At 45.3% G+C, this 25,246-nt stretch overlaps 1 protein-coding gene and 1 non-coding gene across 6 annotated transcripts in view; both read left to right on the forward strand.

The window, feature by feature from the left end:
* Nucleotides 1-25,246, forward strand: part of strn3 (striatin, calmodulin binding protein 3) — a 292,821-nt gene that overhangs the window by 113,378 nt on the left and 154,197 nt on the right. For 3 of the 5 annotated variants that reach the window (XM_038781440.1, XM_038781442.1, XM_038781441.1), the window contains exons 4-7: nt 12,771-12,852; nt 14,943-15,119; nt 21,425-21,590; nt 24,528-24,663. In XM_038781440.1, coding sequence (XP_038637368.1) covers nt 12,771-12,852; nt 14,943-15,119; nt 21,425-21,590; nt 24,528-24,663 — 561 coding nt within the window. Of the gene's footprint in view, nt 1-12,770; nt 12,853-14,942; nt 15,120-21,424; nt 21,591-24,527; nt 24,664-25,089; nt 25,132-25,246 lie in introns of all 5 variants that reach the window. The other 2 variants (XM_038781429.1, XM_038781437.1) reach the window with 2 other exon arrangements.
* On the forward strand, nt 3,329-3,416 carry trnay-gua. Its single transcript is given in 2 exon segments — nt 3,329-3,365; nt 3,381-3,416. It is a non-coding gene; the product is annotated as a tRNA-Tyr (tRNA).

Here is a 25,246-nt window from a genome sequence, read left to right on the forward strand (position 1 = left end):
GGAATGCCTTGGAAGTTCCCACGCAAGGACTGCATAGGAATTTTCCTGGAAGTTTCAACTTGCATGTACCTAGGATCCACAAAACTCCGAAAGTCAGACAATTTGGATGTTATGACTTACTAACAAAATAAGTACCCAGGAAAAATTAGAACACTTAAAACCAGTTCTACCCCTCCCTTCCCCGAGCCATCCTATACCCTCAGCTACTTACCTTTCACAGTTACCTACTTTCCTCGCTCATTAAAGTGGCTGGGATGTTTAAACTTAATTGTTACAACAGCTAGTAAAGACAAAGGGTGTGGCTTTGTGCCCCCCGCCATTCCTACAATACGCTGAACAACTGCAGGCGTAGCTACACTGCACCATTCTCAGGATGTCCACATCAGAAGTCTGGACAAGAAATGTGGTGCTCCTGTCTAAAATAGTAAATAGGAGGGGAATGGCAACCTGATTGTCATACCTGGAAGATTTGACCCAATCTTGCTGCTTTAGTTGGCTGAGTGATGAGCTCAGTTATATTATTACCTCATCCGTTGTTTTAATCTTGTTGCACAGAATTGCTATTCTATCAAATCAAACATCCTTTATGTCAGTCTTTGTGATGCAGAATGGCACTGGATCAGTGTCCTACCTCTACAGAACCTCCAATTGAAAAGCCTAAAGTGACTTAAACGTGCTTAACAAACAATGGATAAAGGTTAACAATATTACAGCATGAAGATAAATCAATAGCCGTATAATATTAATAGGCTTCAGAGCAGTCTGATTAGCCCTCCTGTTACAATCAAAACTAGCCAAAGAAATATGGTTGCCTGTTTAATATACTTTCACTTGCAAGTGTCGAGGTACATACAGGTACAGATACAGGTACAATACAGATTTTTTTTCTTACTTAAAGACACTACCAGACTATTTAAAGCAGTCATTTAAAAATGTTCAGCTCCTTTAAAAATGTTTCTGTCTGTTGATGAATGGCCCTGTAGTATAAATAGGTAGCAATGAGGATGTGAGATGGCATAATAGAACCAATTGTGGAAGGAGCCCATCAAAATAATGGGTTCAAAGGATTTTATTTGATCATTATAGTATTAAATCAGTTTAAGAAAATTTTTATTTTGGAAAACCTTTTAAAGAAATAACTTGGTTGGATTATAAATCTATAAATATTGACATTTATTGACACCATGATACCGGTACCAAAGAAGAACAAGGTAGCGTGCCTCAACGACTACCAACCTGTGGCCCTGCCGTCTATTGTCATGAAATGCTTTGAGCGGCTAATCATGAGACGGATCAACACCAACCTCCCAGACGGTCTTGATCCATTGCAGTCACTGCAACCGGTCCACAGCAGGTGCTATCTCCCTAGCTCGACAATCAACACTTGAATACCTCAACAACAAGCACACTTACGTGAGACTGCTGTTCATAGACTACAGCTCCGCCTTCAACACCATTATCCCGACAAGACTAATAACAAAACTCTGCAATCTTGGACTTGATTCCTCCCAGTGCAGCTGGATCCTTGACTTCCTCACCAACAGACCGCAATCTGTCAGGTTAGGGAACAGCACCTCCTCCACAATAGGCCTCAACACCGGGGTCCCACAAGGATGTGTGCTCAGTCCTCTACTGTACTCCCTATACACACACACGACTGTGTGGCAAGATTTAATTCCAACTCAATCTATACGTTTATGAATGATACGACTGTGGTGGGTCTCAAACAACAACGAATCAGACTACAGAAGAGAGATAAATCACTTGGTTGCATGGTGTAATGAACTCCAATTGGCTTTATTGGTTGGCCAATTGGAGTATGAGCTCCCTCAATGATAGCTCATTGAGGGGGCCCATATAATCACCTGTGTAGGCTTTGTGAGCCAGTCGTAAGTTGACTGGACTGCTAGCAGCACTGTTTGTAGCTGCTCCTGTAATATCGTTATTGTAAATAAATATTGGTGTGGTGACCGAACTCCTGCCTCCCGTGGATTACTACAGTACTACAGTGGCGACGAGGTAAACTAAGAATTTTGCGGAGACCAGCTGCCGCACTCGGAGGGTAAGCCGTGCCATTTTAAAAATGCTGTTTTCTGGAAGGTTAGAGGCATTCGACCTGGCTATTGAGGACTGGTCCCAGTATGTGGAGAGAATGTGTTACTTCTTCCGGGCAAATGATATACTGACGGACGAAAGGAGATGGCTTATCCTGCTGTCAGCGTGCGGACCCTCCGCTTTCGCCATTATACGTAGCCTGACTTATCCCGATGCTCCGGACACGAAAACTTTCCAAGAAGTAACGGAATTGGTGAAAGAGCACTATGACCCAAAATCACCCCTCATGTTGCATAGGTACAGATTCTACACAGCGAAGCGGGAAGACAGGGAGTCAGTCACAAATTTCTTGACCCGCCTGAGAAGGCTGGTGGAAAAATGTGAGTTCGGCCGAACGCTAAATGAAATGCTTCGGGACTGGTTAGTGTGTGGTATAAACGACCTCACAATACAGAAACGCCTGTTGGCGGAAACGGAGCTAGACTGCAGGCATGCGTTACAGCTCGCACTGTCCCTAGTAAAGGCAGTAAGTGGGGCGCAGGAACTACAGGGCACGCCAATGGCGGTAGATACCTGTGAGCGGGACTACCACAACGGGTCCTGCTACCAGATAGCCGCCCTCAGGAAAAACCTGAGGAATAGAGTGAAAAAGGAAAACCCCAGAACTGCCCCCAAGTCTGCCAGGACTAACTGGAGACAGAGGGAAGTACCGGCTGAGGCTCCCCCAACAGAAAAGGACCGTTTCTGGCACCAGACAGAGTGGGGTAACAACGACTGAAATCCTAGAAGGAGGTGGCAAAAGAGGAATAGCAGGTGGGGACGCAGGGAAGTACACAACCAAGACGCCCCATCCTCCTCTGAAGGGGAACAATTATATAATATCGCAACGTAGAAAGCAGAACCCATTAAGGTTACCCCACGGGTGAACGGGCGGCCGACAATAATGGAAATAGACACGGGTGCGGCCGTATCAGTAATGGGAGTGGCAGCATTTAGAAAAATCAAAGATGGACTCCAGTCACTAACCCTAACAAAAACATTGACGAAACTTAAAACCTACACGGGGGAACCCCTGGAAGTTCTAGGCACGACTCATGTACCCGTGGAATATGAGAAACAATTGCTCAGATTACCGTTGACTATAGTAGAGGGCTCCGGACCGAGCTTAATTGGACGGAACTGGCTGAAAGACCTAAAATTAGATTGGCTGAAAATTTTTCAGAGTGGAAGCGGGCAGTTGAGTGGAGTACTCCAAAAATACCAGGAAGGCTCTCCTTCGATAGCTCAGCTGGTAGAGCGGAGGACTGTAGATGATTAAAACTGACATCCTTAGGTCGCTGGTTCAATTCCGGCTCGAAGGAAGTCCCCTTCCAAAAATACCAGGAAGGTTTGGGGGAAATCATAGGCGCCAAAGCAACTTTGCACGTGGACCCAGAAGCCCGTCCGAAATTTTGTAAGGCCAGGCCGGTACCTTTTGCATTAAGGAAGAAAGTAGATGACGAAATAGGCAGCGCCGGTGGTACCAATTTTGAAGCCAGACGGCTCGATACGTCTCTATGGAGATTTCAAACAGACAGTAAACAAATACGCACTGCTGGACAAATACCCAATCCCGAAAATAGACGACCTATATGCCAAATTGGCAGGTGGGCTTTTGTTCACGAAACTGGACATGAGCCACGCCTACCTGCAGTTAAAACTGGACAAGGGCTCCCAGAAGTTCACTACGATCAACACCCTGAAGGGGCTTTTTTGTTATACTAGGCTACTTTTCGGAGTGTCATCAGCCTGCGCTATATTCCAGCGTACGATGGAAAATATTCTGCAGGGACTATCGCAGGTGGCGATTTATTTGGAGGATGTCTTGGTCACGGGTAGGACAAACAGGGAACACTTAAGGAACCTGGAGGAAGTGCTCAGGCGTTTCGCAAAGGCAGGCGTACGGCTAAAAAGGGAAAAATGTGTTTTTCTGGTCCCACAAGTGACGTACCTGGGATATAAAGTAGACGAGTCAGGCTTACACCCATTAGAAGACCGTGTAAGGGCAATAAAAGAAGCCCCAGCTCCCACCACGGTCCAGGAGTTACGATCATTTCTAGGGTTGGTAACCTATTATGGAAAATTTATTGAAAATAGGGCATCCATCCTAGAACCCCTCCACCAGCTACTAAAAAAGGGACAAGAATGGAAATGGTCCACCCGCCAAAACCGAGCATTTAGGGACATTAAGGAACAGCTGTCATCCGAAAATGTCCTAGAGCATTATGACCCAAGGAAGGAGTTAGTGGTCACTTGTGATGCATCCCCCTACGGGGTAGGAGCCGTCTTAGCCCATAGAGGAAGGAATGGGGAAGAACGGCCAACAGCCTATGCTTCGAGGACCTTGGCGATGGCTGAGAGGAAGTACGCCCAAATCGAGAAGGAAGGACTGGCGGTGATATTCGCAGTAATAAAATTACACCAGTATCTATACGGGCGGAAATTCACCATAGTGACGGACCATAAGCCGTTATTAGGGTTATTAAAAGAAGACGAGTCAATACCCCCGATTGCATCAGCTAGAATCCAACGCTGGGCGTTGCTACTGGCGGCGTACAGATACGTCTGGAGCACAGACCGGGAACGCGAGTAGCACATGCAGATGCTTTGAGCAGACTTCCCCTCCCGGACACTCTGCCGCAAATACCAAAAGTAGAGGAGACAGTAATGACTCTAAATGTTTTGGACACCCTACCAGTAGACGCACAACATATTCGGTTGTGGACGCAAAAAGACCCAGTTTTAGCCAAGATGAAGCATTTACTGCTAACAGGGGAACTGGAAAGACCAGTGGAGCCCCAGATGCACCCATATTGGAGCAGAAGGGACCAAATAACCGTAGAAGACGGTATCCTATTATGGGGCGCCCGGGTAATCGTTCCAGCTCAGGGCCGTCAGGAAATCTTAACGAGTTACATCACGGACACCCAGGAGTGTCTAAAATGAAGATGCTAGCTCGGCGCTACGTTTGGTGGCCAGGTTTGGACACAGACATAGCAGCCTTGGTACGTCAGTGCCAGGAGTTCCAACAGGGGCAAAGAGTGCCACCAGCGGCGCCATTGCACCCGTGGGAATGGCCAGGCAGACCGTGGACCCGCCTGCATATTGACCACGCCGGCCCTTTCATGGGCTCAGTGTTTTTGGTGACAGTGGATGACCACTCCAAATGGCTGGACATCCACCGGGTAAACACGGCAAGCACAGCATCGACAATTGAAAAGCTCAGGGCCTCGTTTGCAACACATGGACTTCCGGAGGTATTGGTGTCGGACAACGGAACTTGGAATTTGGAATTGGGGAATTTGGAAAATTCCTGAAGGAAAACGGAGTCCGTCACATCAAAACAGCCCCTTACCATCCAGCGACCAACGGCCTGGTAGTAAGAGTGGTCCAGACACTTAAAGCGGGACTCGAGAAGCAGCCGGCAGCATCAATGGACACAAAGCTCTCCCGCTGGCTGTTTGATTACAGGACCACACCGTATTCCACAACGGGCATACCGCCAGCTGAACTCTTAATTGGAAGGCGGCTGCGAACGAGGCTGAGTCTCCTTTTCCCAAATTTAATGGGGAAAGTGGAGAAACAACAGGAGGCCCAACGCAGGGGGCATGATAATAGTCGGCAGCAGAGACATTTTCAGGTAGGGACACCGGTTTGGGTCAAACATTATGGGAATGGACCAACGTGGGTCAAAGGCACGGTAGAGTCCCAAACAGGGCCCATATCCTATGAGATTTCAATAGGAGGTAAGGTGCTGAAGAAACACCTAGTCCAAATAAGGGCAGCAGAACCACACCTGGAGGCAGGCGAAGCAGGACCGCCTCAAGCTGGGATAGCCCAGACGGAAAGGATACCCACACCCCAGCCCCAAGCAATTTCTCCAGACCCCGTCATCCAGTCGTCGGAGTCGGAGATGGGCACGCTCGACGAGGCCGCCGCGACACCTCTCCCCAAGGAGGAGGAAGAACAACTTCCAAGGAGGTCGTCAAGGAAAAGACGGGCACCTATAAGGTACACCCCGCCCACTTCGGAGAACGACCCGGCGGACGACACAGAGGTGACAGACCCAGACATGAGTAGCAGGAAGAAGCTCAGAGGAATGCCAGCTGGCAGGAATTCCTCGGACCTTGGGGGGGAGGGGTGTAATGAACTCCAATTGGCTTTATTGATTGGCCAATTGGAGTATGAGCTCCCTCAATGATAGCTCATTGAGGGAGCCCATATAATCACCTGTGTAGGCTTTGTGAGCCAGTCGTAAGTTGACTGGACTGCTAGCAGCACTGTTTGTAGCTGCTCCTGTAATATCGTTATTGTAAATAAATATTGGTGTGGTGACGGAACTCCTGCCTCCTGTGGATTACTACACATGGTGTACTGAAAACAACCCCTCTCTAAATGTCGGAAAGACCAAGTTCCTGGGGGCACCATCACCAACAGTCTATCCTGGTCCACTCACATTGATGCAAAAGTCAAGAAAGCCGAACAGCGTCTCTACTTCCTATGGAAACTAAAGAAATTCGGCATGTCTGCATCAACTCTCACAAACCTCTACAGATGTGCATAGAGAACATCCTATGAAATGAATGAAAATCGCTTATTGTCACGAGTAGGCTTCAATGAAGTTACTGTGAAAAACCCCTAGTCGCCACATTCCGGCGCTTGTTCAGGGAGGCTGGTATGGGAATTGAACTGTGCTGCTGGTCTATCTGGCTGCATCACAGCTTGGTATAGCAACTGCTCGGCCCAAGATCGCAAGAAACTGCAGTGTGGTGAACTCAGCCCAATGCATCACTCAAGCTTGCCACCCGCACATTGATTCTGTCTACACCTCCCGCTGCCTCAGGAAGGCAGACAACATGACAACATTATCAGAAACCCCTCCCACCCAGGCTTTGCCTTTTTCCAGATCCTTCCATCAGGCAGAAGGTACAGCAGTCTGAAGACCTGCACATCCAGACATAGGAACAGCTTGTTCCCCGCAGCTACTGGACTCCTCAACGACTCTCCCTCGGACTGATCTGTTCCCTATAGGAACACTGTTTACGATGCCCTATGCTGCTATTGATCATGTATTTGCTTTGTTTGGCCCTTTGGTCCACACTGTAACCGATGACTATCGATGTACCATTTGTCAATGTACTCTGTCGATTATTCTTTTTTTGTCTGCTATGTATACTGTGTATGTTCCCTTGGTCGCAGAAAAATACTTTTCACTGTACTTCGGTACGTGTGACACTAAATCAAATCAAAGTAAATTTGTTTGAATTTTGACTTTTTTACCTTTGGAGCTAAGCAGTGAACTGATGGAGTGTGCAGCAATGTTTCTTTCCTCTAAGGTATTGCTCCCCAAAGTATATTTCAATGAGATCTCATTTTAATTCTTCAAAACTAAGTGTTAAACAGCAATGGAGCAGCGTAGTGACATCCAGTGTATAATTATTAGAGTTCACATTATAGTTCAACATCATATAGATGTGAGAAATTGTTTTTAAAGTACTGTGTAAAACTTAAGTATACTCGTGACTTTCAGCCAGGTTCTCCATATTCACCTGTGATGACTTAGTGAAGCCCCTCTCCTCGACAACAACCCCCCCCCCTCACATTTATAATCAGTCCCTCTGCCGTGTCCATGCTCATAGGAATGAGCCCTCTCTTCAATCACCTCTTCTCTTCCACACGCACAGTAAGCACTCCCATTTCCCCTACCTCTGCTACCACCCCAACACAGAGTAGTCAGCCCATTCTCTCTCTGTCTCTTCCCCCCCCGCCCTCCCCATCCCATATAAGCTCCCTCCTCCCACATACACAGCAATCCCATTGCTGCTCAGTGACATTGATCCAGTGGGCCCAGGGCTGTCTTGCCAGAGTTTCCTTCCCATAGCCACCATTGCTGAATTGGACGAGAGGCAGCTCATGACCCCAAATGCTGTTTCTGGAGCCCCATTGGGGAACACGATCCATAATTCGGAAACAGCTGTTTTTATAATAATCTTTATTAGTGTCACAAGTAGGCTTACGTTAACACTGAAATGAAGTTACTGTGGAAAGCTTCTAGTCACCACATTCCGGCGCCTGTTCGGGTACACTGAGGGAGAATTCAGAATGTCCAAATCACCTAACAGCACGTCTTTTGGGACTAGTTGGTGGAAACCAGAGCACCCAGCACAAACTCACACTGAGAGAACGTGCAGACTGCACAGACAGTGACCCAAGCCGGGAATCGAACCCCGGGTCCCTGGCGCTGTGAATAAACAGTGCTAATCACGTGTGCCGCCCGTGCTGTACAACCAAAATAAATGGCCCAATGCAGTAAAATGGATAAGGTCATACATAAGAAAAATGCTATAGAGAATGTTGATGTGCAGATGTACACTTATCACTATGTGGCATTGGAGACTTGTTTTGTGAGGACAACTCTCATCTAGAATTTTAAAAAATCCCCCACAAATCAGCCTGAATTCAGGTTTTATATTTCAACAATTCTTATTTTTTATGCTGTAAAATAACAGTGGTGGAGGGAGTGAATGTTTGTGGAAGGGATGCCAATCAAGCAGGCTGCCAAGTCCTGGATGGTGTTAAGCTTCTTGAGTGTTGTTGGAGCTCCACTCACCCAGGAAAGTGGAGAGTATTCCATCAGACCTCTGACTTACGCCTTGTAGCTGGTGGACAGGCTTTGGAGAATGAGAGGGTGAGTTACCCACCGCAGGCTTTCGAGCCTCTGACCAGCTCTTGTAGCTACAGTATTTATATAGCTAGTCCAGTTCAGTTTCTGGTCAATGGTAACTCCCAAGATGTTGAGCCGGCAGTTTGCGGCGTTGATGGTAGCCACGATGTGGAGATGCCGACGTTGTTGGGGTGAGCACAGTAAGAAGTCTTACAACATCAGGTTAAAGTCCCAATAGGTTTGTTTCGAATCACTAGCTTTCGGAGCACTGCTCCTTCCTCAGGTGAATGAAGAGGTAGGTTCCAGAAAAATATATATAGATAAGGAAGGAGCTGTGCTCCGAAAGCTAGTGATTCGAAACAAACCACACCCAAGATGTTGATAGTGAGGGATGCAGCAATGGAAATGCCATTGAATGTCAAGTGGTGATGGTTTGATTCTCTCATATAGGAGGTCATTGTCTGCCATTTGTTTGGCACAAATGTTACTTGCCATTTGTTAGCCCAAGCCGGGATATTATCCAGATCTTGCGATATTTGGAAACTACTTCAATACCTGAGGAGTCGCGAAAGGTGCTGAACATTGTGCATACATCAGCAAACATACTTAACGTCTGACTTTATATTGGAAGAAAATGTTTCTAAAGCAACTTTAAAAGTTATTTTTATCACTGTGCCACTAGATGGATTTGTTTATTGTCATCTGTACCGAGGTACAGTGAAAAGTATTTTTCTACGTGCAGCCCAAACAGATCATTTAGTACATGAAAAAAACAAGGCATGGTTAAAAGAAATGTAGGAAGAGGATCTGTTTGAGAGAGCTCGCAGAGAGTCGACACACTCCGCCCTCTTGGGGAGCTTCATGGCAGATTTAACATTTGCTGAAATACAAATGAGTTTGAGTAAGGGGCAATACTTTACAAAGTATTATGGGTACAATTTATATTGTAATTCCAAGTTATACCTATGTCTTTATTTTGAAGTTGGCTTGTGGTGGACCAAACCCTAGATTCTTGTGTACCCAACGCTAGATTGTCACATTGAATACAAAATTATTTCTAATTCAGTGCCATTTCTAAGACTAATTCATTGAAGGAAAAATTCGAAGTCCAATTTTTCTTCTAAACTTTCTTAGCACTGGGTGAGCAAGAGACTTCTATATCATTTTTCTGTCTGGGCAGTTTCTCTTTACAGGTCCTGACAAACAATAGAATTTGCATTTATATAGAACATTTTACATTATAAAACAGGGGTTATGCTGCAACTGTACATGACCCTGGTGAGACCACATTTGGAGTATTGTGTGCAGTTCTGGTCACCTCATTATAGAAAGGATGTGGAAACATTGGAAAGGGTGCAAAGGAGATTTACCAGGATGCTGCCTGGTTTGCAGGATAGGTCTTATGAGGAAAGGTTGAGGGAGCTAGGGCTTTTCTCTTTGGAGCGGAGGAGGATGAGAGCCGACTTAATAGAGGTTTGTAAGATGATGAGGGGGGATAGATAAAGTGGATGTTCAGAGACTATTTCCTTGGGTGGATGTAGCTGTTACAAGGGGCCATAACTAAGGTTTAGGGTGGGAGATATAGGAGGGATGTCAGAGGTAGGTTCTTTACTCAGAGAGTGGTTAGGGTGTGGAATGGACTGCCTGCTGTGATAGTGGAGTCGGACACTTTAGGAACTTTCAAGCTGTTATTGGATAGGCACATGGAGCACACCAGCATGACAGGGAGTGGGATAGCTTGAACTTGGTTTTGGACAATGCTCGGCACAACATCGAGGGCCGAAGGGTCTTTTCTGTGCTGTACTGTTCTATGTTTTATGTTCATTCCAAAATACATCACAGGAGCATTAAAAAGCAACATTTGACATCAAGCCACAAGAGGAGATATTGGGGCAGATGACCCAAAACTTGTTAAGGAGAGAGGTTTTAAGGAACTTCTTAAAGGAAAAAAGAGAGATGGAGGGATAGAAAGGCAGTTGGAGACATGGGGCAGGATTCTCCACTCCCCAACGCCGATTTCATAATCGGCAATTGGGCGGAGAATCCCTTTTTACGATGGAATCGGGACGGTGCTTGTTTTCAGTTGCTCCGCCCTCTTCAGAACGGCGTCATCGAGGAGCACGCCAAAGGTCGTTGGGACGGCCTCAGGACGTTACCTGAAGGCCCTCCCCTGATGGGCTGAGTTCCCAACCTTGGGGGGATTTGTGGTCTCAGTAGTCGGGAATCTGGCATGGCGGCTGCGGACTGTATCGAGCGCCGCCAACAGTCGGGTGGGAACCATGCTGCTGGCCGGGGGGGGCTGGCTTCGGCACGGTCTGGGGGGAACTGGTGTAGGGTGGCCTGGGGGTGTCGAGAGAGTGTTCAGGGAGGGCACTATATGGCAGGTCGGGTCCGTGCATGGGCGGTGTCATGTTGTACAGCGCGACCACTGCAGGTCATCGCCGTGCGCATGCGTGGCCACGGGCCCGGCAATTCTCCAGGCATTTATATTGGGATGGCCGTGTTTTTTAGTGGCGTGGCTCCTAACCCCTCATCGGTCGGAGGATCAGTGCTGGGGCTGCACCGTTTTTTCCCCACATAAAACGCCACGGATCCTCCAGACATAGCCTGGAAATCGGATAATCGATGGCCTCCACCAATGGTGAAGCAACTAAAATTGGTGATTCCTAAGAGACCAGAATTGGTTATCTCCAAGGGGTAAGGATTGAAGCAGGTTAAAGTTGGGGTATTGGGGGGGGGGGGGGGGGGGCAAGCTATGGAGATCTTTGAAAATGAGCATGGGAATTTTAAAATTGAGGGATTGCTTAACGAGTGCCAGTGTTGGGACAATAAACACAGAGGAAATGGGTAAACCGGATTTGATGGGGGATTGAGTCATGGACAGCAGAGTTCAAGTTTATGGAAGGTAGTTTGCGAGATTGTTGCATTGGAATAGTCAAGTCTGGAAGTAACAAAAAGGAAGTTGTAAATGACTTGTTTATTTCAATGCACAGTGCATTCAAGGTTGCTGTGCAAAGGCACTCATGCCTTTGAGGGAACCTTGGTAAACTGAAAATAATCTCAACTTCGCCTAATAAGAGAAGAATGGTCAGAGTTCACGAAAAGCTGCCGTTTCAGATCTTGAGGAAGTGTGTCTCAAAGGTTTGTATCATTTCAATGGAAGCATCTTTAATGACCAATTTAGATTTGCTTGACTCCAACATGTACACAAAGAACCAAGAGCTCTAATCTACCAATCCCCTCTTGGTATCAAGTGACCAATCTTAACAGAGTGCACTTATTCTGTTTCTTAAGGATTGAGGTTTTCTTTTAAAGAAAAAAAATCAGAATTAATTTAGTTATAGAAGTTAATGACTGAGGGAAGATGCTGTTGAAAATATGTTTTCACTTCTCTCCGGAGACAAAATCCATTTGTGAGCTAAATATTTTGTCCGTTCTCCACCAAGTTTAACCAGAATATCAAACCATTTTATTTCTTCTCTTTTGGAAGAAGTCATCACATATTTTTCTCTTATTTACGGCTAAATAAAACCTGCTAATAGAGTATCCATTTCCCTTCAAGTTTCTCCATGAGCTTAAATTATACTTGGCTGAGTTTAAAGATACCCATGTCAGGCAAAACCAAAAACAGATGACTGCTACTGAGCCAGTGGATTATTTTCAAGACAGGACCCAATGATTTGACATTCTTTGACATTTCTGACTGTGTGGTGGAAGAAAGTAAGGTGAGGTCAATGCTCTTTGTGGCATAGCAGAATGAGATTTTTAGTTTGTGACTTTGTTCTAATTTTATTTGGGATGACCTGGAAGGTGGTGGGTGGGGTAGGGTAATGGTGGTAGTTGAAATTTTCACAAACATTAAGGCTTAAATAATGGAGGACCAAATTTGCAGGATAAGAATGTGGCCTCAAGAATCACTTTTTGCAATAGTGTACCCTTCTGGCTGCCTGCTGCTTTTTTTGATGGGATTTTGCTATTTTAATCTTCTAGTGACATTTGTTTGCTTTTCTAGAAGAAACCAAAGAGACAGAGGTGCTACCTGTGCCTCAGAACAGTCAGTTGACTTGGAAACAAGGCAGACAGTTGCTCAGGCAGTGAGTACTATGAACTTTATTTGCTCCTATCTAAGCAATTGAAAGCAGAATTTTAAATAAACAGATTTGAAATATATCTATATTGGCCCAAAACCTCTGAACAGAGTCAGAACCCCTATGTCTGACTCTGGTCAGACAGAAAACTATCCATGTATCTGCATACATTGAAAAGGCTCTAACTTCCGATGGTGGATCTGTAGAACTGCCTCAGCGTAGGAACCCTCAGAGAGCAGCAATGCGATCTACACATAACCCATTTTCCCTTTATACAGCACTAGCTGCAGTATTCTGGTAAGTGTTTGAAAGTCCTCAGTATATTGGTGGGTTGGCAAGTGGTAGGTGCGCATGTAGGTGGATTGAGGGATTGGCAGATCTAGTCGGTGGGTTCGGGGCAGTCGGGTGGTGGGGTCTTCTCCGTTTAGTCAAGGAATTAGTCAGGTGGTGGGGGGGCTAGTCCAGTTGGGAGAGTCAAGTGGCAGGGTCTAATCGGGTCAGTTTGGGTCAAGGGACTCGGGTGGCAGGGGGCTAGTCACATCGGATTGTGGGGGGAAATGTCAGGAGTGGGGACTGGTCAGGTCGTTTGGAGGGGGATGGGGGTAATGGGATGGTGAGAATTATTTGGGGCAGGTGGAGGGGCATTCGTGGAGTCAAGGTGGTAGCAGATGGGGTCATGTAGGTATTTGGATGTTAGACTAAGAATTTTCTGACTAATATTTCCTCAGTAACAATCCAGAACCACAGAATTGTTACAGCGCAGAAGGAAGCCATCCGGTCCATCCTGTCTCCGCCAGCTGTCCAAATGAACGTTATGACTTAGTGCCATTCCCATGCCTTTTCCCCCTACCCTTTCATATTGCTTCTATTAAAATAATCATCTAATGCGCTTTTGAATGCCTCACTTGAACCTGCCTCCACCACATTTCCAGGCAATACATTCCAGACTTGAACCGCTCATTGTGTGAAGAAATTTTTGCTCATAACACATATCCTTCTTTTGCAAATCACTATAATCTGTGCACTCTTGTTCTTGATTCTTTACGTGCGGGAACAGTTTATCCCTATCTACTCTGTCCAGCTCTCTCATGATTTTGTGCATCTCAATCAAATATCTTAGTCGCCTTCTCTCCAAGAAGAATAGTCCCAACCTCTCCAACCTATCGTCATAACTGAAGTTTCTCATCTCAGGTAAGTAAATCAGAACATGAGTGGCACAGTGGCTAGCATTGCTGCTTCACAGTACCAGGGACCCAGGTTCGTTTCTGACCATGGGTGACTGTCCTTGTGGAGTGTGCACATTCTCCCCATGTCTGCGTGGATTTCCTCCGGGTGCTCCGGTTTCCTCCCACATTCCAAAGATGTGCAGATTAGGTGGATTGGCCGTGCTAAATTGTCCCATAGTGTACACGGGTATGGTGGGGTTATGGGGATAGGTTGAGGGAGTGGGTCTGGGTAGGGTGCTCTTTCAGCGGGTCGATGCCGACTCAAATGGGCCAAATGGCCTCCTGTATTGTATGGATATTTTATGATTCTATGTCCGAAGTCCCTGACTCTAATTCCGAGTCAAATACTTTTTTGGAGGGCTCTGGTCACCAGGGTAATTGCCCATCGGAAGTTTGGTTAATTTTCAAAGAAGTTGCTTTATTTTACCAACTGGTTCATAAGAGTGTTTTATTGGTTTATATTATGCACTCATAGAATTAACAGTTACTAATTTAAATATATATATTTTAATAAAGAAATTTATGGTTTATTATGAATATCAATTTTGATTTAGTGTAAGAAATATCTTGCGCCCAAATGATGATTGTAATTGGCTAATATGTTGTCAATATTACTTCGACAGCTAAATCTTTTGCTAAATCTTGTTAATGTTAACAGTAAAGCCTCATACTGACTTCAAGGGATTGCTGTTCATCTCCTATTAAAGAATACTGAAAACTGTTTAATACTTGGCTTTTTGTAAACATTATAAAAAATCAATAGAAATAGTAGAAAATGTAAAACGCTTTGATATGAAAGCTGAAAATATAATATGCGCTTAACAAAGTTTGGCATTAGATCCTCAGATATTTTTATTTCGAATTTCACAGGTATTTACAAGAAGTTGGTTACACAGACACAATTCTAGATGTACGGTCACAGAGAGTGCGATCATTACTAGGCCTTTCTGGTTCTGAGCAGAACGGGTCAGTGGAGACGAAAAATTTGGAACAGATTCTTAATGGGGGTGACTCAACATCTAAACAAAAGGGGCAAGAAGTTAAAAGGTGAGAAACTAAATGTTGGTGATTTCCTTACCCTTTGTATTCATTTTTAAAGCATGTTTTTATTGGTTTTCGCATTTTTATGTTACACATTTCAGTTCATATGTTAACTTTTTTAAAACTTAAAAAAAGCGAAATTTAGAGTACCCAATTCATTTTTTTCAATTAAGGTGCATTTAGTGTGGCCAATCCACCTACCCTGCATATTTTTGGGTTGTTGGGGCAAAACCCATGCAAACACTGGGAGAATGTGCAAACTCCACATGGACAGTGACCCAGAGCTGGGATCGTACCTGGGACCTCGACGCCACCGTGCTGCCCCCAGTTCGTACGTTAACATGCACGTTTCTTAACTGCGTATAGTACAAAGCAAAGCAACCAAGGAATGATTGAAATTTACAAAAGAGAGATAAAGAAAAAACACGAAGGAAAACACAAAGAAAGATCAATATAAAAATTTAAATCTACATGCCCCCCACCCCCAATTTGGCTGGTACCACATGAATGGATATTTATTGGATGTTTTCCTAGATGGAATTTGGTATGGAAATAAAGTGCTCCCTTTGGCAGGAAGGGAAAATATTTGCATCAAATTTGGCATGTTTGAATTACATCTTACATTTCCCAATATTGTACTTGTACTGATGGTGATTTTTAAGTTAATGCTCTGTACCATCTCTGATCTTGGCTATATCATGATGCAAATAGCTGAATCCCTGGCAAGTGAGAAAATGGAGACAATTTTTAAAAAAGTGAACAAAATGGTATCATTGTTGAACTAATTTACCAAAGAATCTGTTTACCATTCAAACAAGCTTCTAATTTTAGCTAAGTTTCTAGTGGAACTGGGTTTTGGAACATTAAAACTCGGGTATGGTGTGAGGACTTTTGGAGGCCCACCATTAGGGATGGGCAATAAATGCTGTTCTTGACGGTGACACCCACATTTTGTAAATTAATAAATATTTTTGTGCACTTTGTTTCTGATCTGAGGCAAGTTGATCTGTGCTGCACCATTTTCCTGTGGTATATAACTGGGAAGGGAGATTGCACAGAAGCGGTTTCTAGCACTTCCTGGTGGATGGCCATAAGAGCGGCTCCATGATTCATCATTGTTCTGGAGACTAAGTGCTGCCGCCGAAGTAGAATTGTGGGAACTGCACATTCCCGCAAGGCATGTCTGGGATGAGGACTGGGACGCAATTCCGAAAGAAGATAAACAGAGCAGCTTGGATAAGTAGCCACACCTGTGCCCCTGGTATCACCTCATCCCCAATCCTCACATCAGCCCCCAATCCACTAGAATTCATCAACACCCCACCTGCCTGGACCTCCCTTAAAACCCACCCACCATAAAACCCCAACACATTATTGTCCTCTTTGGCCAGGAGCCTTGCGCACATATGCACCAGCTACAGACTCCCCATAAAACTTGCCTACCAGTGTCGCACAATGTCATTTCTGTGTCACCAAGGATAAGGCGACCCATAATTTTTGGGAGCACCAGGAAACGGGAAGGGGAGTCCCAGGTATTCGGTTCCACACCTCCTCTGAGGAAAGAACAAAGAAAAGTACAGCCAGGAACAGGCCCTTCGGCCCTCCAAACCTGCACCAACCATGCTGCCCACCTAAACTAAAAACTTATACACTTCCGGGGTCCGTATCCCTCTATTCCCATCCTATTCATGTATTTGTCAACAAGCCCCTTAAACGTCACTATCGTCCCTGCTTCCACCACCACCTCCGGCAGCAAGTTCCAGGCACCCACTACCCTGGGTCCTGAAGGCTGAGGAGAGGGCAGTGGCTGCGGTGGAGTTTGGCATGTGCCAAACAAGTGAGAGTCCAATGTAACGCAGTTGTCGCTGTAGCAAGTGAGTCACCCATCTCCCACAGACCAGTCCATCGCAAGATCTCACCTAATGTCTTTTGTCTTGCAGGATCACCGTCAGATGAGGTCGGGCCATTTGGGGTCACTGACCCCCATCCAGACATTCATTTTAACTATTCCACATTTCCCCCATCTGATAACTGCATACTGTTTCTGGCATTAAATTCAGATGTGGTGTGTAAAGATTCTGAAAGAATAACTTGGGTTAATATCAGCATATGCCTGAGTACCGCTCCGGGAAAGACACCAACATCTTGCCACTGCCTTCACCTGCACCATCCACCATCGCAGAGACTCTCACCTCGGTGGGTAATGTTAGCAATCAGGTTCCTTGGTCAAGCTCTGGTGAGCACCACACACATGATGATGCAGCTCATCAGGTGGAGCAGGGATTGCCAAGAGTGGACAGGACAGGGGACTGTCCAATCCCAGGGAACAGCTGGCACCAGACAGATGTTGTGCTTCTGGAAAAGATGATCCCAGCACTGTTCAGATGCAGAAGCAGAACCAGAATCTACAGGCGAGACTGGCAGCAGCTTTTCAGCGTCTGCAAGTACAGCTGGAAGAGTCCAGCCTCCGTCACGCGCAAGAGATGGTGCCGACAATGCATGGCATCCAGGCCAATACTAAAAGGGTGGTGGCCTTGGTGGAAGGTCTGGGGCTGGACGTCGGAGCCATGTGTCAGAACATCCAAGGCTTAGGGCACACTGTGATGTGTATGGCTGAGGCGCAGGACAGGAGAGCTTAGTCACAGACGGACATGTCCCAGATGCTCAAGGACATTGCTGCGCCATTCAAGAGCTTGATGCCTTCAGCCATGACCCTTTGTGGATGGGCCAAGAGCATTTGCTAGGCGCTGGCTAACCTTAGTCACTCCCAGAGGGACATGTCACAGTCGCTGAGGGACATGGCGCAGTCGCTGAGGGACATGGCGCAGTCGCTGAGGGACACGGCGCAGTCGCTAAGGGACACGGCGCAGTCGCTGAGGGACACGGCAAAGTCTCAGTGCGCCCTGGCTGTAGGCATCAAGACCATGTTTCAGACAAGGGCTATCCTCCAGGATTGGCAGTGCCAGGTGACGGTGGCACCTCGAGCTCGCTCCGGTCTCCCCTCCGTACCATGGAGTAGCCCTGTGTCCACTGAGCACCTCTAGGGAGGAACATAAGAACATAAGAACTAGGAGCAGGAGTAGGCCATCTGGCCCCTCGAGCCTGCTCCGCCATTCAATTAGATCATGGCTGATCTTTTGTGGACTCAGCTCCACTTTCCGGCCCGAACACCATAACCCTTAATCCCTTTATTCTTCAAAAAACTATCTATCTTTACCTTAAAAACATGCAATGAAGGAGCCTCAACTGCTTCACTGGGCAAGGAATTCCATAGATTCACAACCCTTTGGGTGAAGAAGTTCCTCCTAAACTCAGTCCTAAATCTACTTCCCCTTATTTTGAGGCTATGTCCCCTAGTTTTGCTGTCACCCGCCAGTGGAAACAACCTGCCCGCATCTATCCTATCTATTCCCTTCATAATTTTAAATGATTCTATAAGATCCCCCCTCATCCTTCTAAATTCCAATGAGTACAGTCCCAGTCTACTCAACCTCTCCTCATAATCCAACCCCTTCAGCTCTGGGATTAACCTAGTGAATCTCCTCTGCACACCCTCCAGCGCCAGTACGTCCTTTCTCAAGTAAGGAGACCAAAACTGAACACAATACTCCAGGTGTGGCCGCACTAACACCTTATACAATTGCAACATAACCTCCCTAGTCTTAAACTCCATCCCTCTAGCAATGAAGGACAAAATTCCATTTGCCTTCTTAATCACCTGTTGCACTTGTAAACCAACCTTCTGTGACTCATGCACTAGCACACCCAAGTCTCTCTGAAGGAAGAAGTGATGGGATTCATGCCGGTGCTTCCCGTACATCTCATGGGCAGCGGGCAGAACAGGCTGACACGTTGAATCCTGAAAGTCGACCAGGGCCATCCAGCCCTGCACCCTCCAGAGGACACCTGCCAAGGGCATCACAGACAAGACAAGCAGCAGGCCGCTTCCACTTCTGATGTGCCGTCTGGTGTAATACCTAGAAGAAGCGGTAGAGCACAAAAGAGTGAAAAGAGAGATACTCCGCATTAAAAACTTTTGCACCACCAGTCCGATGTGCCTCTAACCCAGGGGTGGGCAAACTTTTCCGTGCAAGGGCCACATTCAGAAATTCACAATTCACAAAGGGCCGCATAGTATATTAAGTAAAATAATTACTTCACCCGGTTATGATTCTGGGCGCCTCATATAGAACATAGAACAGTACAGCACAGAACAGGCCCTTCGGCCCTCGACGTTGTGCCGAGCAATGATCACCCTACTCAAGTCAACGTATCCACCCTATACCAGTAAGTAACCCAACAGCCCCCCCCCCCCCATTAACCTTAAAAAAAAATTTTTAAAAAAAAAATTTTTTTTTTTAAAAAGAAATTTTTTTTTTTTTTTTAAATGACTTGGTGGGCCGCAGAAATACCTTTGCGGCCCGCGGGCCATAGTTTGCCCATCCCTGCTCTAACCTCTGTCGTGTGTGTGTGTCAGTCATCTTAATGTCAGGAGTCCGGCTTTGTTAGTCAATGAGGAGCACCACAGCTCATCTCACATCGCAAACTCATCATCCTCCATTCTGTGGACAGGACCTGCTGATTCTGCCAACCCAGGGCCAACAGCCTGTGGAGATGCTGCTGTGGCATTCTGAGGGGGGAGGAGGGGGAAGCTCAAGTCGTGGGAAGGAGTAAATGGCTTGGGGGAAGGTGTGAAGGACTAAGTGAGACGGTAGGGGTGGAAGGACTAAGGTAGAGTGAAGGGATGGAAAGACTATGGGAGAGGCAAGGGGCCAGCCTGGCAGTACTCGGGTGTCAGGGGAAGAGCCAGGATGCCACCTTGCCTTGTCTCAGACTACCTATGGGCCTGAAAAGTCCTGGGAGATCCCCAGGTGCCATTGCACCTGGTCCACGTTTGTGTGAACCATAGAATTCCTACAGTGTAGAAAGAGGCCATTCCGCCCATGGAGTCTGCGCCAACCCTCTAAAAGAGCACCCCTCCCAGACCCACTCCCCGCCCTATCCCCATAACCCCATCTAACCTGCATATGTTTTGTGGGAGAAAACCGAAGCACCCAGAGGAAACGCATGCAAACACAGGGAGAACATGCTACATAGCCAGTCACCCAAGGCCGGAATCAAACCTGGGTCCCTGGTGTTATGAGGCAGCTTTACTAACCACCATGCCACCATACAATTTTCTTGTAAAATAATAATACTCTTTATTATTGTCACAAGTAGGCTTACATTAACACTGCAATTAAGTTACAGTGAAAAGCCCCTAGGTACCCCTATTCGGGTACACTGAGGGAGAATTCAGAATGTCCAAATTGTCGAACAGCCCATCTTTCAGGACTTGTGGGAGGAAACTGGAGCACCCAGAGGAAACCATCCAGACACTGGGACAACATGCAGACTCCACACAGACAGTAACCCAAGCCGGCACTAGAACCTTGGACCCTTTCACTGTGAACCAACAGTGCTAACCACTGTGCTACCATGCCGCCCATATCTTAGAAACATAAAAAATAGGAGCAGGAGGAGACCATTTGGCCCTTCGAACCTGCTCCGCCATTCATTATGATCATGGCTGATCATCCAACTCAATAGCCTAATCCCGCTTTCCCTCATACCCTTTGATCCCCTTCACCTTAAGTGCAATACCTAACTGCGTCTTGAAAACATGCAATGTTTCATCAACTACTTCCTGTGGTAATGAATTCCACAAGCCGACCACTCTCTGGCTGAAGAAAGTCCTCCTCATCCTCTGTCCTGAACGGTCTGCTCCATATCCTCAGACTTGCACCCTCTCTAGTCCTGTGAGAATTTTATAGGCTTGGAATGTTTTACTATCTTTAAGGGGCGGAATAAAGGTAAATTAACATTGTTGATCCACAGCTAACACCATTGGCATGCAACAATACACTCTTTAGATTAAATTTACTGAAAAAAAATAACATTTTAGATGTTTCTGTAACAAAACTGATTTAAAGTGCTTGGAGTATTGATATTCTTAATCAGAAAGCTTAACGGCATGCTATTATTTTGCCTTGTCGAAACTTAATTTTCCTTAAGTAAATGTACTTATTTCACCCAGAGATTGACAATGTATACATAATTTTGGAGATGCTTACCTCCTGCATTTCAAATATTTAGGACAGGGAGATAAAAAGATAGCAAGAGGGAAGAAGGATTGGACTACCAAAAGCAAACCAGGCAACTTGTCAGCATTTCAGTCCGCCAGTTCCAGGATTATAATGCAGACTTTCAGGTTGATGGAAAAAGATTTGTAGTTGCTAACAAGTTTTTCCCCTACTCTCTTCTGAACATAGGAACACAGGAGATAAGCCAAGGGGAGGCTTGGCTGAGGCTGTTCTTGAAACATTTAATTTCCTAGAAAATACGGATGATGACAGTGATGATGATGAAGAGGAAGATGAAATGGTAGTGGACATCACAGACAGCAAAGAAAAGCACCGAATAAACAAGAAACATAAAGTAAATGTTCTAATTTATTGTACCAATGTCTTTGAATTTTTGCAACATATTAGGCACATCTTGCAAGATAAGAAGCGACAGTAAAACGTCCTTGTGGTATTAATGTAATTTAATTAACAACTGAGACTTCAGACTGAACTACAACATGATTGTTGTCTGAAGATCTGAAAAAAAAATACAATGATTAGCAAAAGAGACAATATTATAATGTAGTTCAGTGATCATTTTCTTATATCATAGTATGATATCATAGGGCTAATTGGTGACCAGTCAAAAACTATAATAAATAACAGTATTTTGATCATAGAGTCATAAGAGATCTACAGCACAGAAACGGCCCCTAGGCCCATCGCATTTGCACCAGTCAAAAATAACCACCTAACCATTCTAATCCCATTTTCCAGTACTTGGTCCATAGCCTTGTATGCCTTGGCATCGCAAGTGCACATCTAAATACTTTTTAAATGTTACGAGGGTCTTTGCCTCCACAACCCTTTCAGACAGTGAGTTCCACGCTCTGGGTGAAAATATTTTTTCTCTCATCCCCTTTAAACCTCCTGCCGCTTACTTTAAATTTAAGCCCCCTGGTCATTGATTCCTCCTTCACCAAGGGGGGAAAGTTTCTTCCTGGCTACTCTATCAATGCCACTAATAATTTTATACATTCTAATCATGTCCTTCCTTAGTCTCCTCTGTTCCAAGGAAAACAATACCAGTCTATCCAATGTCTCTTCATAGCTAAAACTCTCCAGCCCAGGCAACATCTTGGTAAATCTCCTCTGCACTCTTTCCAGTGCATCATGTCCCTCCTAGAATGTGAATTCCAGAACTGCACACAATGCTCCAGCTGTGGCCTAACCAATATTTTATACAGCTCCAGCATCACCTCCCTTCTCTTAAACCTAAGACTGGGCAAATATACCTTATGCCTTCTTAACCGCTCTATTTACTTGCCCTGCTATCTTAAGTGACCTGTGTACAAGCAGCCAAGGTCCCTCTGATCCTCGGTGCTTCCCAGGATCCTGCTGTTTATCATGTGTCCCCTTGCCTTGTTTGTCCTGCCCAAATGCATAACGTCGCACATATCCAGACTGAATTCCATTTGCCACTGATCAGTCCATCTGTCAAGCCTGTCTATATCCTCCTGTAATTGAAAGCCTCACTCACTATTTACCACCCTACCAATTTTTGTATTATCTGTGAACTTACTGATCAACCCTCCTACATTCATGTTTAAATCATTTATATAAACCAAAAATAGCAAGGGCCCCAATACTGATCCCTATGGAACCCCACTGGACATCGGCTTCGAGCCAGAAAAACACCCCTCGACTATCATTCTCTGCTTCCTGCCACTCAGCCAATTCTGGATCCAATTTGCCAAATTTCCTTGGATCACATGGGCTCCTGCATCAGTGTCCCATGTGGGACCTTGTCAAAAGCCTAGCTGAAGTCCAAGTAGACTATGTAAAATGCATTGTACACACCTGGTTATCTCTTCGAAAAATTCAGTCAAGTTGGTCAGGCAAGACTTCTCCTTAACAAAACCATACTGACTGTTTTTGATTTAATTCCTGCATCTTCAAATGCAGATTAATTCAGTCTCTCAGAATTGTTTCCGATAGTTTCCCCGCCACTTACGTTAGATTAACTGGCCTGTAGTTTCCTGGTTTATCCCTTCCTCTCTTCTTGAATAATGATACCACATTGGCTAACCTAGTCCTCCAGCACCTCTCCTGTGGCCAGTGAGGAATTGAAAATTATTGCCGTGTCCCTGCTATTTCCTCCCTTGCCTCACTTAACAGTGTGGGATATGTTTTATCTGGCTCTGGAGATTGGTCTACTTTTTAAAAAATTAAGTGGCAATTTAGTGTGGCCAATCCACCTACCCTGCACTTCTTTGGGTTGTGGCGGTGAGACTAATGCAGACACGGGGAGAATGTGCAAACAGATTTGTCTACTTTTAAGCATGACCGACCATGCAGAACCTTCTCTCTGTCTCTTAATTTTTTAAATTTTATCACAGTCCTTCTCCCTGGCATAGTCATAGAGTCATAGAATTTACAGTGCAGAAGGAGGCCATTTAGCCCATCGAGTCTGCACTGGCTCTTTGAAAGAGCACCCTACCCAAGCCCACACCTCCACTCTATCCACATAACCCAGTAACCCCACCCAACACTAAGGGCACTTTTGGACACTAAGGGCAATTTAGCATGACCAATCCACCTAACCTGCATATCTTTGGATTGTGGGAGGAAACCGGAGCACCCGGAGGAAACCCACGCAGACACGGGGAGAACGTGCAGACTCCGCACAGACAGTGACCCAAGCCGGGAATCGAACCTGGGACCCTGGAGCTGTGAAGCAATTGTGCTAACCACCATGCTGCCATGTTGCCCGATATCTATACCCACAGCGGCCCTTTGACTCATGAACATTAGCACAAAGTACTCATTTAGAACCCTACCTAAGGCTTCACACAAAAAGTACCGCTGTGGTTCTTTTTTAAAAATAAATTTAGAATACCCAATTATGTTTTTTCCAATTAAAGGGCAGTGTAGTGTGGCCAATCCACCTAAATTGCACATGGGGGTGAGGATCCCCTTACAGGTGAGTTGGGGTTGGGGGAGGGGAGGAGGCCCGCGGTTCACATTGGGAAGTCATCATAAGGCTTTTGAACACTATCTCAGTCTGTGAGTTTTAGTCCGCAAACATAATTTATGTACACCATACTTATCTGAATTTGTGTACGGTTTGTTTTCTTGTTCAAGATCTTACAAGATATGTTGAACATTTTTAAAATTTAAATGCTCAGTATGCATTAATAACACAAGTTTGACACTCCAACTCAATCATCCAGATATGTTGAAGATAAACAGCAAATATCTGAATTGATACCAAGATAATTTTAAAATAATCAATATTTGTTACTTTTAGATTGGCAATGAAGGGCTAGCTACTGACTTGCCTGATGATACTGAAGAAGCTTTGAAAGAATTTGATTTTTTAGTGACCGCTGAAGATGGAGAAGGAGCCGGGGAAGCTCGGAGCTCTGGGGATGGAACAGAATGGGGTAAGAAAATCAGTGGAGTTGCTGACGAATTACACTTAAAACTCATCCCATTGTCTGTGTTATGTCATTTATAGATTTTTGTTTAAATTCAAATGATTCTGCTGGAAACATTACCAGAAAAAATAGATCTTTGGAATTATTTTAATGTCATATCTGGTGTGATCGAGTGTTTTTGGTAGAAGCAGACTGAGATGAACGATTCTAGTTTTACTGTTCTTTGTACTACAACTTAATTAACAGCTAATGCTGAAAGATGTTGAACGTGTTGATTCAAACAGCTAGAGAGCTTAATGTTTATACAATTGCATAAATCTTCAATTGGTAGTCCCAAATATCTTCAGTTGCTCAATAACCTTCCTGCCATCAACAGACCAGAGATGGGCTGTTCACTAACAATTGCCCCATTTGCAATTCTTTATATTAAAGCAGTCTGTATCCACGTGCAGGAAGACCTGGGACAACATGCAGGTTTGGGCTGTTAAGTGGCAAGTAAAATTTGTGTCACACAAGTGCCAGCTGGTGAATCTCCAACAGGAGGGAGTCTAACCACCTCCCCACAACATTGATTAGCAGTAACATGGGA

The sequence above is a fragment of the Scyliorhinus canicula genome, chromosome 2 (genome assembly GCF_902713615.1).
Source record: "Scyliorhinus canicula chromosome 2, sScyCan1.1, whole genome shotgun sequence".
Classification (NCBI taxonomy): Eukaryota; Metazoa; Chordata; class Chondrichthyes; order Carcharhiniformes; family Scyliorhinidae; genus Scyliorhinus; species Scyliorhinus canicula.